The following is a 15,762-nucleotide window of genomic DNA, read 5'->3' as shown; positions in this document are numbered from 1 at the left end:
TTCAAGATCTCCATTGTTAGGAAAGGGGCAGGAGAGAAAAGAAACAGGGGTGGAGGATTTAAAAAAATAAGTCAGCTAAGTCTGTGTTATCTTAACCCTGGTGTACCTTTCAGATTTCTTCAAATCTTTGGCACCATGAATTTTAGCTTTACTGTTGGTTTTAAGTTTTTGTGTAAAAGGACAAATAGAATAGCCTTGCTCATACACTTGAGTGCCCGGTGCTGCAACCCCAGCCAGTTCCAAGGGGCCTTAGAGTGATGGGCACTGGAGGGTTGCTGAGGAAATATGTGCAGGCAAACAAACTTCATGTCAGGCAAGCACTGTCAAAATACACTTGCTCAGTAAAATTATGCGCTTCATCAGATTGACAGCAAGCCTTCTCCTCAACCACAGTGCAATTTTTTCAAATATACAATATACAGCTATCTGCAAATAAATCATAGGAGAGCTATAGTGTTTTGTTAAATCCCTAATTTAAACAATTTAAAAGAAAAGTTTAGGACATTCAGATGCAGAAAATTCTAATTAGAAAGGCATTGCTGACTGGATTTGAAGAAAATGTTCTAAATCTGTATCAATTATAGTATCACTAGTGAATTTATGGAGAGACAGATAGAGATAAAGGCACACAAAGACATACAGTGTACAACTGAAAACTCAAACAAATAAATCGTGCTTCAGTAATGTGACAGGATAGAAAGAGTCTGGGAATTTATAAAGAATGGAGAACCAAAAAAACAAAATGCAAAAGAAACTCAGATGGGAAGGGGGAAAATGAAGAGAAAGTGCATTTACTTTAGTGAGTTCACTGCTTCAAATGCCCCAAGTAATTTAATAGAAGGTGAACACAGCCAAGGTGGTAGTTCCACGGCCTTGCTGAAGTTTCCAGAATGAACTTAATTAGAAAATTCAGGGCAAGTGCCCTGCGCTGGGAACACCTCTGAATTAGGAGTTTGCCCATTTTGGGCAGGAAATTGCATACTGTAGCAGGATTTAAATGGCTGCAGCAGCTTAAAGGGCCAGGCATTATTGAGCAACTTTTTTTTGGCAAGGAGTGAAAATCTTTGGAAAATGTCAGAGATCTGCCGCAGGACGTGGGAGCCTCCAGGGTGTCAGAAGCAGGAGTGGCCGTGCTTCTGGGCTAAATGTGGCAGATGAGGAAGCCCTCATTAGGGACTGAGTGGAGAAGGTCCTCAAAAGGAATTGCTCAGCCCAGTGGAAGGTGGTGGTGACACCTTCCACTGGGCTGACCAGTGTAGCAAGGTCAAGTAAAGCAATAGGAACCAGCCACACCTTCCAAGAATGCACTTACAACTCTTCCCCCCCTCACTGTGTTGAAGGGCTTCAAGAGCATATCATTAATATCCAGGGGTACTGCAGAGCCCTTTAGACCCCAGCCTCACCTGCAAGTGTTCCTTTACTAACAGCCTTATGTATGTGGAGCCTCACATGGTCTGTAATGCCTTGTCTAATGTACCTGTCTCACCCCCACCATTATAGTCTGCCTGCTGACATGTGTTTTAATGCATCTCATGGCAACCAGAGGGTATTCTCACTGTCTGCATTATTGTGGAATAATCTGGGTATTTTTCTTTCTTCTTGGCTGAAGCTGTTGTATGAAGCTAGGCTGGAACAGGAATTTATTGCTCAATGTTCACTTTTTGTCTGAAAAAAGACTAAACGTGAGGTAGATTGGAGTATGCTCAGAGATCACTATTTGGTCAACATCTATACCCAGTGAGGATCCATGTCCTATGACATCCAAAAGCTGTCAGTTCTTGAATACACATTGTGACATGGCGAATACTGGGTGTTATGCCAAGTGGTGGGGTAGTAGAAGCTCCATATATCTGTCAGGGCCATTTCAAAGCCAAATACTGAAAGCTCACCCTAGGCCCCCAGAGCCCTGACACTTCCCTTAAATGGTCCAACACTTGATCTAAAGGTAGTGGCCGATAAGTACCCACAAGCAAGTAGTGGCTAGGTGGTGTCTGAGGTATCCTTGTAGGAAACTTTCAAGGCAGCGATGGAAAGTCGGTGGGGTGGGGGCATATTAGGAACAAATCTTCAGCCAAAAAGAAAGACAGCAGAAAGGCTGTCCATGTTGTGGGCTTGGGTTCAGCAGCTGATGGTGCAGGCAAAGCTTCTCATTCAGAACAAATAGTCAGAGAGCTAATAAAGGCTAACCAGCATCTTAACTCTCCACTAACAGAACTCTTGCTGAAACAATCTTAGTGATTAGGAATACAACAGGGGAACTGCAGATCTTAAAATTAACCAGAGATTTTGCAGGGCTCTGTACCAATCAGAATCCCAGGTGGCAGTCCTCCAGTATGACCACTTATTTGCAGGTCTTAAGAGGGGAAGATCGGGGAGGAAGAGGGGAAGATCGGTGGGGAGAGTGGAAGATCGGTGGCGGGGGGGGGGGGCTGAGAGTGGAAGATCGGTGGGGGAGAGTGAAAGATCGGTGGGGGAGAGTGGAAGATCGGTGGGGAGAGTGGAAGATCGGTGGGGAGAGTGGAAGATCGGTGGGGAGAGTGGAAGATCGGTGGGGAGAGTGGAAGATCGGTGGGGGAGAGTGGAAGATCGGTGGGGAGAGTGGAAGATCGGTGGGGAGAGTGGAAGATCGGTGGGGGAGAGTGGAAGATCGGTGGGGGAGAGTGAAAGATCGGTGGGGAGAGTGGAAGATCGGTGGCGGGGGGGGGGGGGCTGAGAGTGGAAGATCGGTGGGGGAGAGTGGAAGATCGGTGGCGGGGGGGGGGGGCTGAGAGTGGAAGATCGGTGGGGGAGAGTGGAAGATCGGTGGGGAGAGTGGAAGATCGGTGGGGAGAGTGGAAGATCGGTGGGGAGAGTGGAAGATCGGTGGGGAGAGTGGAAGATCGGTGGCGGGGGGGGGGGGCTGAGAGTGGAAGATCGGTGGGGGAGAGTGGAAGATCGGTGGGGGAGAGTGGAAGATCGGTGGGGAGAGTGAAAGATCGGTGGGGAGAGTGAAAGATCGGTGGGGAGAGTGGAAGATCGGTGGCGGGGGGGGGGGGCTGAGAGTGGAAGATCGGTGGGGGAGAGTGAAAGATCGGTGGGGGAGAGTGGAAGATCGGTGGGGGAGAGTGGAAGATCGGTGGGGGAGAGTGAAAGATCGGTGGGGAGAGTGGAAGATCGGTGGGGGAGAGTGGAAGATCGGTGGGGAGAGTGAAAGATCGGTGGGGAGAGTGGAAGATCGGTGGGGAGAGTGGAAGATCGGTGGGGGAGAGTGGAAGATCGGTGGCTGGGGGGGGGGGGCTGAGAGTGGAAGATCGGTGGGGAGAGTGGAAGATCGGTGGGGAGAGTGGAAGATCGGTGGGGGAGAGTGGAAGATCGGTGGGGAGAGTGGAAGATCGGTGGGGAGAGTGGAAGATCGGTGGGGAGAGTGGAAGATCGGTGGGGGAGAGTGGAAGATCGGTGGGGGAGAGTGGAAGATCGGTGGGGAGAGTGGAAGATCGGTGGGGGGAGAGTGGAAGATCGGTGGGGAGAGTGAAAGATCGGTGGGGGAGAGTGGAAGATCGGTGGGGAGAGTGGAAGATCGGTGGGGGAAAGTGGAAGATCGGTGGGGGAGAGTGGAAGATCGGTGGGGAGAGTGGAAGATCGGTGGGGAGAGTGGAAGATCGGTGGGGAGAGTGAAAGATCGGTGGGGAGAGTGGAAGATCGGTGGGGAGAGTGGAAGATCGGTGGGGGAGAGTGGAAGATCGGTGGGGGGGGGGGCTGAGAGTGGAAGATCGGTGGGGAGAGTGGAAGATCGGTGGGGGAGAGTGGAAGATCGGTGGGGAGAGTGGAAGATCGGTGGGGAGAGTGGAAGATCGGTGGGGAGAGTGGAAGATCGGTGGGGGAGAGTGGAAGATCGGTGGGGGAGAGTGGAAGATCGGTGGGGGAGAGTGGAAGATCGGTGGGGGGGGGGCTGAGAGTGGAAGATCGGTGGGGAGAGTGGAAGATCGGTGGGGGAGAGTGGAAGATCGGTGGGGAGAGTGAAAGATCGGTGGGGAGAGTGAAAGATCGGTGGGGAGAGTGGAAGATCGGTGGGGGAGAGTGGAAGATCGGTGGGGGAGAGTGGAAGATCGGTGGGGAGAGTGGAAGATCGGTGGGGGAGAGTGGAAGATCGGTGGGGGAGAGTGGAAGATCGGTGGGGAGAGTGGAAGATCGGTGGGGGGGGGGGGCTGAGAGTGGAAGATCGGTGGGGGGGGGGGGCTGAGAGTGGAAGATCGGTGGGGGGTGGCTGAGAGTGGAAGATCGGTGGGGGGGGGGGGGCTGAGAGTGGAAGATCGGTGGGGAGAGTGGAAGATCGGTGGGGGAGAGTGGAAGATCGGTGGGGAGAGTGAAAGATCGGTGGGGAGAGTGGAAGATCGGTGGGGGGGGGGGGCTGAGAGTGGAAGATCGGTGGGGGGGGGGGGCTGAGAGTGGAAGATCGGTGGGGGGTGGCTGAGAGTGGAAGATCGGTGGGGGGGGGGGCTGAGAGTGGAAGATCGGTGGGGGGGGGGCTGAGAGTGGAAGATCGGTGGGGGGGGGGGGGCTGAGAGTGGAAGATCGGTGGGGGGGGGGGGCTGAGAGTGGAAGATCGGTGGGGGGGGGGGGCTGAGAGTGGAAGATCGGTGGGGGGGGGGGGCTGAGAGTGGAAGATCGGTGGGGGGGGGGCTGAGAGTGGAAGATCGGTGGGGGGGGGGCTGAGAGTGGAAGATCGGTGGGGGGGGGGCTGAGAGTGGAAGATCGGTGGGGGAGAGTGGAAGATCTGTGGGGGAGAGTGGAAGATCGGTGGGGGGGGGGCTGAGAGTGGAAGATCGGTGGGGGGGGGGCTGATAGTGGAAGATCGGTGGGGGGGGGCTGATAGTGGAAGATCGGTGGGGGGGGGGCTGAGAGTGGAAGATCGGTGGGGGAGAGTGGAAGATCAGGGGGGAGAGTGGAAGATCGGTGGGGAGAGTGGAAGATCAGGGGGGAGAAGGGAAGTACCAGGGGGAGAGTTGAAGATCGGGAGGGGGGGGGGGGGGGGGAGAGTGGAAGATCGGTGGGGAGAGTGGAAGATCGGTGGGGGAGAGTGGAAGATCGGTGGGGAGAGTGGAAGATCGGTGGGGAGAGTGGAAGATCGGTGGGGAGAGTGGAAGATCGGTGGGGGAGAGTGGAAGATCGGTGGGGGAGAGTGGAAGATCGGTGGGGGAGAGTGGAAGATCGGTGGGGAGAGTGGAAGATCGGTGGGGGAGAGTGGAAGATCGGTGGGGAGAGTGGAAGATCGGTGGGGGAGAGTGGAAGATCGGTGGGGGAGAGTGGAAGATCGGTGGGGGAGAGTGGAAGATCGGTGGGGAGAGTGGAAGATCGGTGGGGAGAGTGGAAGATCGGTGGGGAGAGTGGAAGATCGGTGGGGGAGAGTGGAAGATCGGTGGGGGAGAGTGGAAGATCGGTGGGGAGAGTGGAAGATCGGTGGGGAGAGTGGAAGATCGGTGGGGGAGAGTGGAAGATCGGTGGGGGAGAGTGGAAGATCGGTGGGGAGAGTGGAAGATCGGTGGGGGGAGAGTGGAAGATCGGTGGGGAGAGTGGAAGATCGGTGGGGGAGAGTGGAAGATCGGTGGGGGAGAGTGGAAGATCGGTGGGGAGAGTGGAAGATCGGTGGGGAGAGTGGAAGATCGGTGGGGGAGAGTGGAAGATCGGTGGGGGAGAGTGGAAGATCGGTGGGGAGAGTGGAAGATCGGTGGGGGAGAGTGGAAGATCGGTGGGGAGAGTGGAAGATCGGTGGGGGGAGAGTGGAAGATCGGTGGGGAGAGTGGAAGATCGGTGGGGGGAGAGTGGAAGATCGGTGGGGGGAGAGTGGAAGATCGGTGGGGAGAGTGGAAGATCGGTGGGGGGAGAGTGGAAGATCGGTGGGGGAGAGTGGAAGATCGGTGGGGGAGAGTGGAAGATCGGTGGGGAGAGTGGAAGATCGGTGGGGGGAGAGTGGAAGATCGGTGGGGGAGAGTGGAAGATCGGTGGGGAGAGTGGAAGATCGGTGGGGAGAGTGGAAGATCGGTGGGGAGAGTGGAAGATCAGGGGGGAGAAGGGAAGTACCAGGGGGAGAGTTGAAGATCGGGAGGGGGGGGGGGGGGGGGGAGTGGAAGTTCCGGAGGGAGAGTGGAAGATCGGGGGGGGGGGGGGGGCTGAGAGTGGAAGATCGGTGGGGGAGAGTGGAAGATCGGTGGGGAGAGTGGAAGATCGGTGGGGGGGAGTGGAAGATCGGTGGGGGGGGGGGGGGGGGGAGTGGAAGTTCCGGAGGGAGAGTGGAAGATCGGGGTGGGGGAGAGTAGAAGATCGGGGGGTGGGGGGGGGGGGGGGAGTGGAAGTTCCGGAGGGAGAGTGGAAGATCGGGGGGGGGGGGGGCTGAGAGTGGAAGATCGTGGGGGGGGGGCTGAGAGTGGAAGATCGGTGGGGGAGAGTGGAAGATCGGTGGGGGGGGCTGAGAGTGGAAGATCGTGCGGGGGGGGCTGAGAGTGGAAGATCGGTGGGGAGAGTGGAAGATCGGTGGGGAGAGTGGAAGATCGGTGGGGGAGAGTGGAAGATCGGTGGGGGAGAGTGAAAGATCGGTGGGGAGAGTGGAAGATCGGTGGGGGAGAGTGGAAGATCGGTGGGGAGAGTGGAAGATCGGTGGGGGAGAGTGGAAGATCGGTGGGGAGAGTGGAAGATCGGTGGGGGAGAGTGGAAGATCGGTGGGGGAGAAGGGAAGTACCAGGGGGAGAGTTGAAGATCGGGAGGGGGGGGGGGGGGGAGTGGAAGTTCCGGAGGGAGAGTGGAAGATCGGGGGGGGGGGGGGGGTGAGAATGGAAGATCAGGGGGGAGAAGGGAAGTTCCGGGGCGGAGAGTAGAAGATCGGGGGGGGGGGGGGGAAGAGTGGAAGATCGGGGGGACATCGGGGGGGGGGGGGGAAAAGAGTGGAAGATCGGGGGGAGAGGGGAAGATCGGGGGGACATCGGGGGGCGGGGGGAGTGAAGAGGGAGAGATCGGGGGGGTGAAGAGGGAGAGATCGGGGGGGGGGATGAAGAAGGGGAGATCGGAGAGGGGAACATCGGGGCAGGGTGGAAAAGTAGGTTGATTTTGTATTTTCACTTCCTTGCATGTTTTTTTTATTTAATTTATTTCGTTTCTTTTTCCCTGATCCGGCCCTTCAGTCCTGGTTTCACCAGGCGTGAATCAGAAGCGGTGGGCAAGCCGCCCAGGTAAGTTAAAAATCGTTCTAACTACCTAATACGTCACAAGTAAAGTGCCGTAAGTACCTCAATGAGGTACATTTGGCTCTTTAACTATCATCTCGCCGGCTTTAATTGCCAGCGGGACTTCCCGATTCGGGATGCCTGCACGCACACAGGTGTGTCCGTGGGGAACTCGGATGTCGGCGGGTTGGAGCTGGCTTCCGAACCTGAATGGGATTTCCCCGATTTTCGGAGCCCCCCCCGCCCCCAAAATTTCCCGGGAAAATCGAGCCCATGAACACATGCATCAGGATTCCAAACTCCCCAGTGCACTCTGTACATTTGCTTTCCCTATTACTACTTGTATTGGCCTTAGAACCCTTTCCAATTGCCACAAGGGCAGACCTCCACATCCACAGCAGAGAATTAAGGCATAAAGAATGCAAGATTTGTTTATACATAGATGTTGTGACCAAGCCCCACCTTGGTCCTCCCTCCCCCATCTGATGATGTTAATTCTGGATTATGGCTGTATTTCAGGGTATAAAGTGAGCTGGGGTAAGCCTTTTTGTTAAATGGCAGGTACTTGCAGAGTGAAGTTGCGGGTTATGAATATATCTGGTCTCTTAAAGGGATGGTCTACATATATTGATTATTAGAGATAATAATCCCTAATTACTGGAGATCACTGGACGATATTGGGAAAGATCTCCCTTTTTCATTACCAGATAAGGTGAACTCTCTAAAGATGAACATTATGCCCAGGCTGAACTATATTCCTCATATGATTCCTTGCTAGTGTAGGCACACTGGTTGAAAAAGCTTAACCTGAACTTCTTTTGGGACATGAGACCCCTCGATTAAGTTTAACTAAAATGCAGAGACATTTGAGGGACGGATTGGGCCTGCCAGATGTAAAATTATATGATTGGGTACTGGGCATATACTGGTACAGTGGGTTTCCCATGGCAAAGGATGCAAGATGGCTAGTACGGGAGAGGGGTAAGGCACCGGAAGTCAAATCTCAAATTATTTTATTCTCTGACCATAGGCTTGAAGTCTCAAAATGACGTAATACACAATTGTAAATATCTACTTGCCTATTGCTGGTTTAAGATGGATTGTCAAATTTTATGGCTGTTCCCTTATAGAGTAATCCTCATAATAATGTGATAACATTCCACAAATGGGTGAAAGCAGAAAGCAGTTGTGTTATGTATATGAAGGAGGGTTTCTTATATCATTCCTGCAGATAAGTCATCAGTTCAAGAGAGAGAGATCGCAAGAGACAGCGAGCACAAGAGAGCAAGACAGAGCACGAGTGGGTGCAAGAGATTGAGAGCGTGAGAGAGCAAGCGAGCGAATTGCATTTCTACAGCACTGTCCTCAAAATATCCCAAAGCACTTCACAGCCATGAAGCCGTTTGAACTGTAGTCACTGTTGTAATGTAGGCAAATGCAACAGTGAAGTCCCACAAACAGCAATAGGATGAATGACCGAGTAATCTGTTTTAGTGATGTTGGTTGAGGGATGAATGTTGACCAGGACACTGAGATAACTCCCTGCTCTTCTTTTAATAGTGCCATGGGATATTTTACATCCACCTAACATAGAGGGCTAAAGGATCACTTCCATGATGGTGGGCAGCCTTTGGCTGCCTCAGAACTTGAAATTAACAAAACTATACTGCCTGGCCAAAGCCTAGAAGATAATCAATAAGATGGCAGATAGTATAATTTACAGACCCAAAGCCCTACGAGAAGGATCTGGGTTTTAGTTCACACACTTCAATTGGTCAACAATTTAATCTAATACAAATTTAGCATCTAACAATATATAGGTGAGGTTGATTCGGATGAAAATCCTTCATTGATTCTATTATACCCCACATAGAATGGCTAATTTAAGGCACTAGTCACAGGGTAGGTGGTGATAGTGTGACCCTTTTCCACATATTGTAGCACTGTCCTAAAATCTTCCCGTCTGGGGCCTGTGGTGGGTGCTGTAGCCAAGACAAGCACTTAGCCATCAATAATGAACCCAAGATATGTTTGTTGAGATTAATGTCAAAGGTGAAAGCTTCACAGTTTACACAGAAGGATTCTATTGGCATTGTTGTGGGCAAAGAAGCTCACTGTCTTGGCACATCCAGGGATGCAGCTGTGCACCTGCCTTGTCTTTATTCTGTTTTTGCTGTTTCTTTCTGGTTTCTGGTTAATGAGTTAATTAGAAAGGGGTCATAAGGGCATAACTGGAGGTCACTGGAATATTTGTACCATGTTTTATTAAAACTCTTCAATGCTAAAATAATTTCCCTTCATTAAAAATAAAATCAGTTTTGCAGATGATATATCAATATCTAAAACCATGTTCCCCCCCCCCACAAAAAGACAAATTACCTACCCGTGGGGAAGTGATCTGCATCTTCCGCACACTGTAGTACAGAGTATATCCTAGTTCAATAGGTTCTGCAGAAATCATGTACCTTTAGCACATCTGACATTGTAGATGGGTGGTGTTACGCAGTCTCTACTTTCATATAAAGCTCCAGAACCTGCACCATAGCACCAATTCTTTTTGATCTGAAGCAAGACAAAACAACGAACCACTTAACACTACAACCTGCATGGCTTGTGTGTATAAATGGGTGGGATCATGGGGTGTGGAGGATGCATATCATTCAAAGATTGAAGACAATCTATCTTCTTCATTGTTACTCCACACTTCATATACCAAAACCAGTACAAAATGTAGGAAGGGGAAAGGCAGAGGAATCTCTTGTAGAGAAGCCAAAACACCAGTTGTCAGACTAATCTGCTGAAGGCATTGCCGTGCACTGCAGTTTAGCGAATGTGTGAGGATTGCTGCTTGTGACAACCTTACATACGCCATCAATGGGAACCTGACAGATGACAGGAAGTAGCCATGAAACAACTGAAATGATCCTTAACCTGCCCCCCCCCCCCTTGGCTTCTTCTCTGCACAATGATAATGGTGCAGGACACACTCAACTATCCATCCTATTCTTAGTTATTGGCTTGTCATGGGTCTTTACACCATAGGATACTAAATACCAAATCTGCCTGCATTGTTCTGTGCAAGAGACATAAGAACTTAGGACTTTGTGGGCATCTACATAGTGAAAGTGACATTCTAGGTCTGGTTTGAGTGGCAGTGGATAAAATGAGACAAGTTTTTCCACTCAAAATAGACTGGGAGGTAGCTGCAGGTGAGCTCCAATGTTCATCATCAGGATTTTGTATGCTTGCCCTGAAAGAACAGACTAATAAGATATTTCTGGAGGTTTTTCGACACTTTAGGAAACCTGAAAAATAAAAAGCCTGGTCAAGTCAAACTAAATTAGCAAAATATCGGATACTTTGTCCGTCACTAAACTATTCCTCGAGAGAGAGGCTGGAGACTTTGTTCCAAATTTTGGACAAGACGGCCAATGCGAGGAACAAGGTAACTATAGCTGGGGAAAAATGAACTGGTGCAATGTAAGAGATCCTGCAGCTTTATACAAGATCACAAGCTAATTAGAAACGAGGAAGGCCATTCGGCCCATCTTAATTCATCCATCCAGGAAGACCCTAAAATCACCCCCATTGCACAATGTAATTGTTTTAAATAATTTCAGGGTTTTCGCCTCCACCATTCTATCAAGAAATCTATTCCCCACATTGATCACTCTGATATCAGTCCTAAATTCACCTTTTACTAGTTTGAACCCATGTACCCTTGTCCTACTCTCACAATTTAATTTAAAGCAGAAGACCATTTGTGGTACCATCCATCTGCAGCGTCATGATGGCATTTTTATGCATGTGCTCAGCACATGGTTTCCCCAGAACCCAGCAAGCTGGGCTATGTTCATGTGGTGTGTGGAGAATATGGAATGAAGCAATACAGGCATTCCTCAAAGGAATGACACTGGAAATTTGATGCATTGTAATAAGTCAGAATTGAAAGACAAATGGCCAGGACAAGATAACTGGAACACCCTCACAGCAATTTGCAGATGAGTCATTTTTAAATCCCTACTCTAAGGTCTAAATTGAGATAAGATATGGTCCACAATGACAGGAACTTGAACATTGCACGGTTTATAAATGGATTATAAACTCTCTTTTTAAAAAAGTAATAATTTTGTGGATCTTCTGGTGGAGGGGTGGGGAAGGATACGTACAAGGGACAGGTTACATTCAGCCCATTAGGAACAGCCTTATATACACATGATCGGGACATTAAAGTAAAAGCAATACCGCACTACAATTAACCATACAGTGTTGCCTGTCCTCAACACATACTAATGACCTTGTGCTCAAGCAAGCCTTGTACAATGCAGCAGGATACCATTAACACACACCAAGAACAAGCCTCTTCTACAACATCAATAACAATATTACATATACACCTACAGAACTGAGCTCACAAACGCAAAGCCACTGTATTTTTTTTTGGAGGTGGGGATATAATTCATTGTTCTGCAGTCACCAAAATAACGCAACCGTATTTTTCAATAATAATTCACAACCCTCTGCAAAATATACCTTCTATTTATGTAATAAGCTAAAAATGTACATTTACAAAATATAAATTTGTCTTCCTTATTTCCATTTGGTGAATTTGTTTTTCCCATCCCAGAATTTCCAGGTCCAAGGTTCAGTACACGTTGGATAAAAAGGTAACCATTCACTCCCAGCTAGTACTGGATGGCTCACGCAGGTATCCCTGTTCATTCGTGTGCTGCAATCTGGGTAAACGTAGTGCCCACTATAACATAGCCACCAAAATTTACAATTGGACAAGCTGCATTATTGATAAAGGAGCCAGTGTTCATGTCTAACAGCTCAGACAGGTACAGGAACCATGTAAAAGACACACATCCTGTCCAAACACAGTATACTTTTGTATAAATGACATACAGCTCCAATGTGATGTACATACCAGTATCTGCTTTTACCCGACTGTGTATTATCACTTCTCCAGGGTTGCATTACACACATTAGAATCATTTACACAGCTCAAAATCTTGTTTCTTAATAATGCTTTAAAAAATTTGCCTATTTCCCCATAAGTGCTGCTTGTTCATTTATTCAAGTAAATGTGTTCTCTTGATGTCATTTACACGTGCTACTCAATTTTCTATTTTACTTCCATCTATTGCATACATTTAAGGCAGTAAGAATCATCACTTCTATCATTTGTAATTCATTTCAAAAAATAAAGTTTAGGGCAAGTGCAGTTCACCCACATAAGCATCAGCCAGTTAGGGACACTAGGTGGGAAGGATTGTCTTTTGCAATCAGTAAGATTCAGATCTCCAGGGGACCTGTTTGTAAGTGACACCATTGGCATCAAAGAAGTAAATTTTCAATCTGCCCAGGTCTGAATTCAGTATAGTACTGGGGTATATGTTAATACATCCACAGATACTTTAAACATTTCTATTTCTTTAAAGCCTGAAGGGAATGCGGATTTCCTGAGTATGAAACAATGTTACTTGCTTCCAGAGAATAAGTGCATAAAATGGCTGCTGTTGTACAGGAATTCTGGCTGAATAACAGGATGGGATAGACATTGAATTACTCACAAATAGACCTAGGTATTACAACTGTTTGGTGTATAGATGGAGCGAGTGCATACTGTGCAATATACAGACAATAAGGTCACAATCTGTTCTCCAGGTCAGGCTGATGTCACTGCAGCATTTCCAACACATTCTAAAATCTAATTTAAGAGAGAATCACCTTAATACCAATGGGTTCTCCAAATATAGGGAAGTGGTGCAACCTGTAAATTTTTTTCTTTTTCCAACAATTTGCTTCCCTCTTCTGAAGGTGTTGACTTGTGTCGGGATACAGTTCCACAGGCACCCGTCGCTCTCCACTACTGCACACAAGTGCCCATTCTTCATGTATGGGCCTAGATAGTGAGTGTCAACAGGGAATTCTACTATTAGAGTATCATTGCTAAGCCAAATTATGTCTTCACCCAACAAACACACGTGCTCTTTCAGCAGGAGTCTACAGTGATCAGGAGCAGACACCTAGGCTGATTTCCCCTTCTTTACCCAGGGGTGCTGAGACCAATTGCAACATCCCTACACCCAGTCTGGCTGAGATCAATTAACTCAGCACCCAAGACATTCCGAGTCTATATGAGTCAACCATTCACTGGATAAATTCCTGAACCATCGGGAAGCTCTAACTTGTAATTTTTAAATAGGAACCATAAAAATAAAAAGAACAATTGGACACAGGTGTGACCTATAATCCAGATTTGATGATAGTCTGAATTGTTAGTAATTTATGTAATTTTAACTCTCACCATCTACACCCCCAAGTTTTCACCGACTCAATGTGAATGGTGCTGGTGAAAAGCTCCAAATGCAACTGACATCGCTGCACAGTTCTAGAACCGGAACTGATTTTTAAAAAGCTCAAGAAATAAATAGGTACTATGTGCTTACATATAGCACTGTCAAAGGACCGTTGAAAACTGTACCTCCTTCCCAAGGGCATGTGCAAACACATGTGACACCAAGAACCTCCCAAACTTTCAGCTGCAACTTCCCGATTATGGACCCATCAATCAAATTTTAATTTGGTGTTCAGTAGTGCAGGTCATGATAATGACGAATACACCAGTCCCCTGTCAATCACCTCTAGTGACCAACAGGTCCTGGACACCAGCAGACCAAGCAGTAAGTATTTTTCAAGGCAGGAAGAAGTAGGGCACCAACGCATGGAGGCTTCCAAAGCTGCAGTCGTGCTTGAGGTAGTTTAGTACCTGCTACTAGGGATGGACATTGCTGACTGTATTGCCATGGGCAGTGTTTGATCATTCCTCATGCTGCATCCCAATTGTGTTTTCGTATTATTTAAAATCATTTCATAAATATTAAGAAAATTACTGTAAAAACAATTCTTTCCCCTCCAAAATGTATGGGCAACAAAGTCAAGGAAGACAAAACTGGTCATTTTCTCCCTTGCAGCTACTGCACTTGTACATGGGGACTTGAGGGCAATGATGGGTGACATCACCTATTTTAAATGTCTAACGAATATATCAGATGTATGTAGTTTATATATATATCTAATACATTCATTAGATACGCAAATATTGCCCATTACTGCCCTTGTGTTCCCATGTTACAGGTACAAATGCAGTACCTGCGAAGGGGAAAACTACCACTTTTGCCTTCCATTGTTGCCTCTACATTGTACAGCACCTGTGCAGGTGGAAACCTTTTCAAGAACACTGGAATTACCCCCCCTCCCCTTCTCTCTTTAAATCAGTGGTCCAATAATTCAGAGTTGCTCAATTGGCACCACAATTGATCATTGGAAACCTAATTTTCAAAGGAAATGCTGTGTGTGCACCATCAAGCCTGCTGCCCTGTATGAACCTAACAAGTTTGAAACAAAAAAAAGTGATTCAGTGATCTGAATCATTGCCAAAGACCTCAAGCACAAGTGGTGTGAGCTGCATGGTATGTTCGGGATGAAAGGACAGAGACCGGTACTGTTTGGAATGCTCCTCGCTCAGACTCCGGAGGTCTGTCAACTTCTGGATCATCTTCGGATACAACAACCGATTACCTGGAGGAGGATGTTTGACTCGGATGTACATCTGCAAAGTCTCGGATAACCTATCTTGAATACCTTCCACTTGAGCACGGTCCTGTACTCCGGGACGATCTGAAAATGTATGCAGAAACTCATGAAAACAGATCTCACAGTAGCATAAACAGGCAACAGCATGGAGAAGCTTATAATGTCAGCCTTGGCTCAGTGGTAGCACTTTCACTTCTGAATCAGAAGGTTGTGGATTCAAGCCCCGCTCTTAGGACTCAAACACATAATCTAGGCTGACAGTTTAGTGCAGTACTGAGGGAGTGCTGCACTGTCGGAGATGCTTTCTTTTAGATGAGACGTTAAACCGAGGCCCCGTCAGCCCTCTCAGGTGGGAGGTAAAAGATCCCACGGCACTATTTTGAAGAACATCAGGGGATTTCTCCCAGTGTCCTGGCCAATATTTATCCCTTAACCAACACCACTAAAGCACATTATCTGGTCATTTATTCCATTGCTGTTTGTGGGACCTTGCTGTGTGCAAATTGGCTGCCGTGTTTCCTGCATTACAACAATGACTACACTTTAAAAGTACTTCATTGGCTGTGAAGCACTTTGGGATGTCCTGAGGTCATGAAAGGCTTTATATAAATACAAGTCATTTTTTCATTCTTCCCCCACTAGAAAATAGCTTGGTGTGAGCAGATATGGCTGTATAAAATATTAACCAAGTAACTGAAAATACTGAAAGGGAACAAAAAATTAAAAGCAAGAAATAAATTTGGATGAAGGCTGCCCTTCAGAGTCTTCCTTCCAGAATACCAACCCTTTTGTCCCGGTCATGTTTTGGGATTTCAGACCATTCCATTATGGTAGGACCTGGGTGTAATGTGTTAAAAAAGCTATTATTGAGCTAAATTCATAGGGCAGCAGGGCTTTCAGGTGTAAATTAGATTTCAGATTTCAGGGTGCTTGAACTAGCCTGTTGTAAACAATGAATGATAGTTTG

The 15,762-nt window shown here is 48.2% G+C and overlaps 2 protein-coding genes across 3 annotated transcripts in view; both read right to left on the bottom strand.

Moving 5' to 3' along the window:
• The window catches only part of LOC137307306 (myosin light polypeptide 6-like), a 448,832-nt gene that overhangs the window by 209,612 nt on the left and 223,458 nt on the right, over positions 1-15,762 (bottom strand). The gene's annotated exons all lie outside the window — the stretch shown is intronic.
• Positions 10,591-15,762, bottom strand: part of LOC137307305 (vitamin D3 receptor B-like) — a 274,444-nt gene continuing 269,272 nt past the window's right edge. For both annotated transcript variants that reach the window (XM_067976766.1, XM_067976767.1), the window contains one exon: positions 10,591-14,879. In XM_067976766.1, coding sequence (XP_067832867.1) covers positions 14,617-14,879 — 263 coding nt within the window. In that variant the 3' untranslated portion in view covers positions 10,591-14,616. The remainder of the gene's footprint in view (positions 14,880-15,762) is intronic.

Source organism: Heptranchias perlo, chromosome X (genome assembly GCF_035084215.1).
Source record: "Heptranchias perlo isolate sHepPer1 chromosome X, sHepPer1.hap1, whole genome shotgun sequence".
NCBI classification, from domain to species: domain Eukaryota; kingdom Metazoa; phylum Chordata; class Chondrichthyes; order Hexanchiformes; family Hexanchidae; genus Heptranchias; species Heptranchias perlo.
The sequence above is the reverse complement of the archived record's forward strand: the minus strand, read 5'-3'. Positions and strand labels throughout refer to the sequence as shown.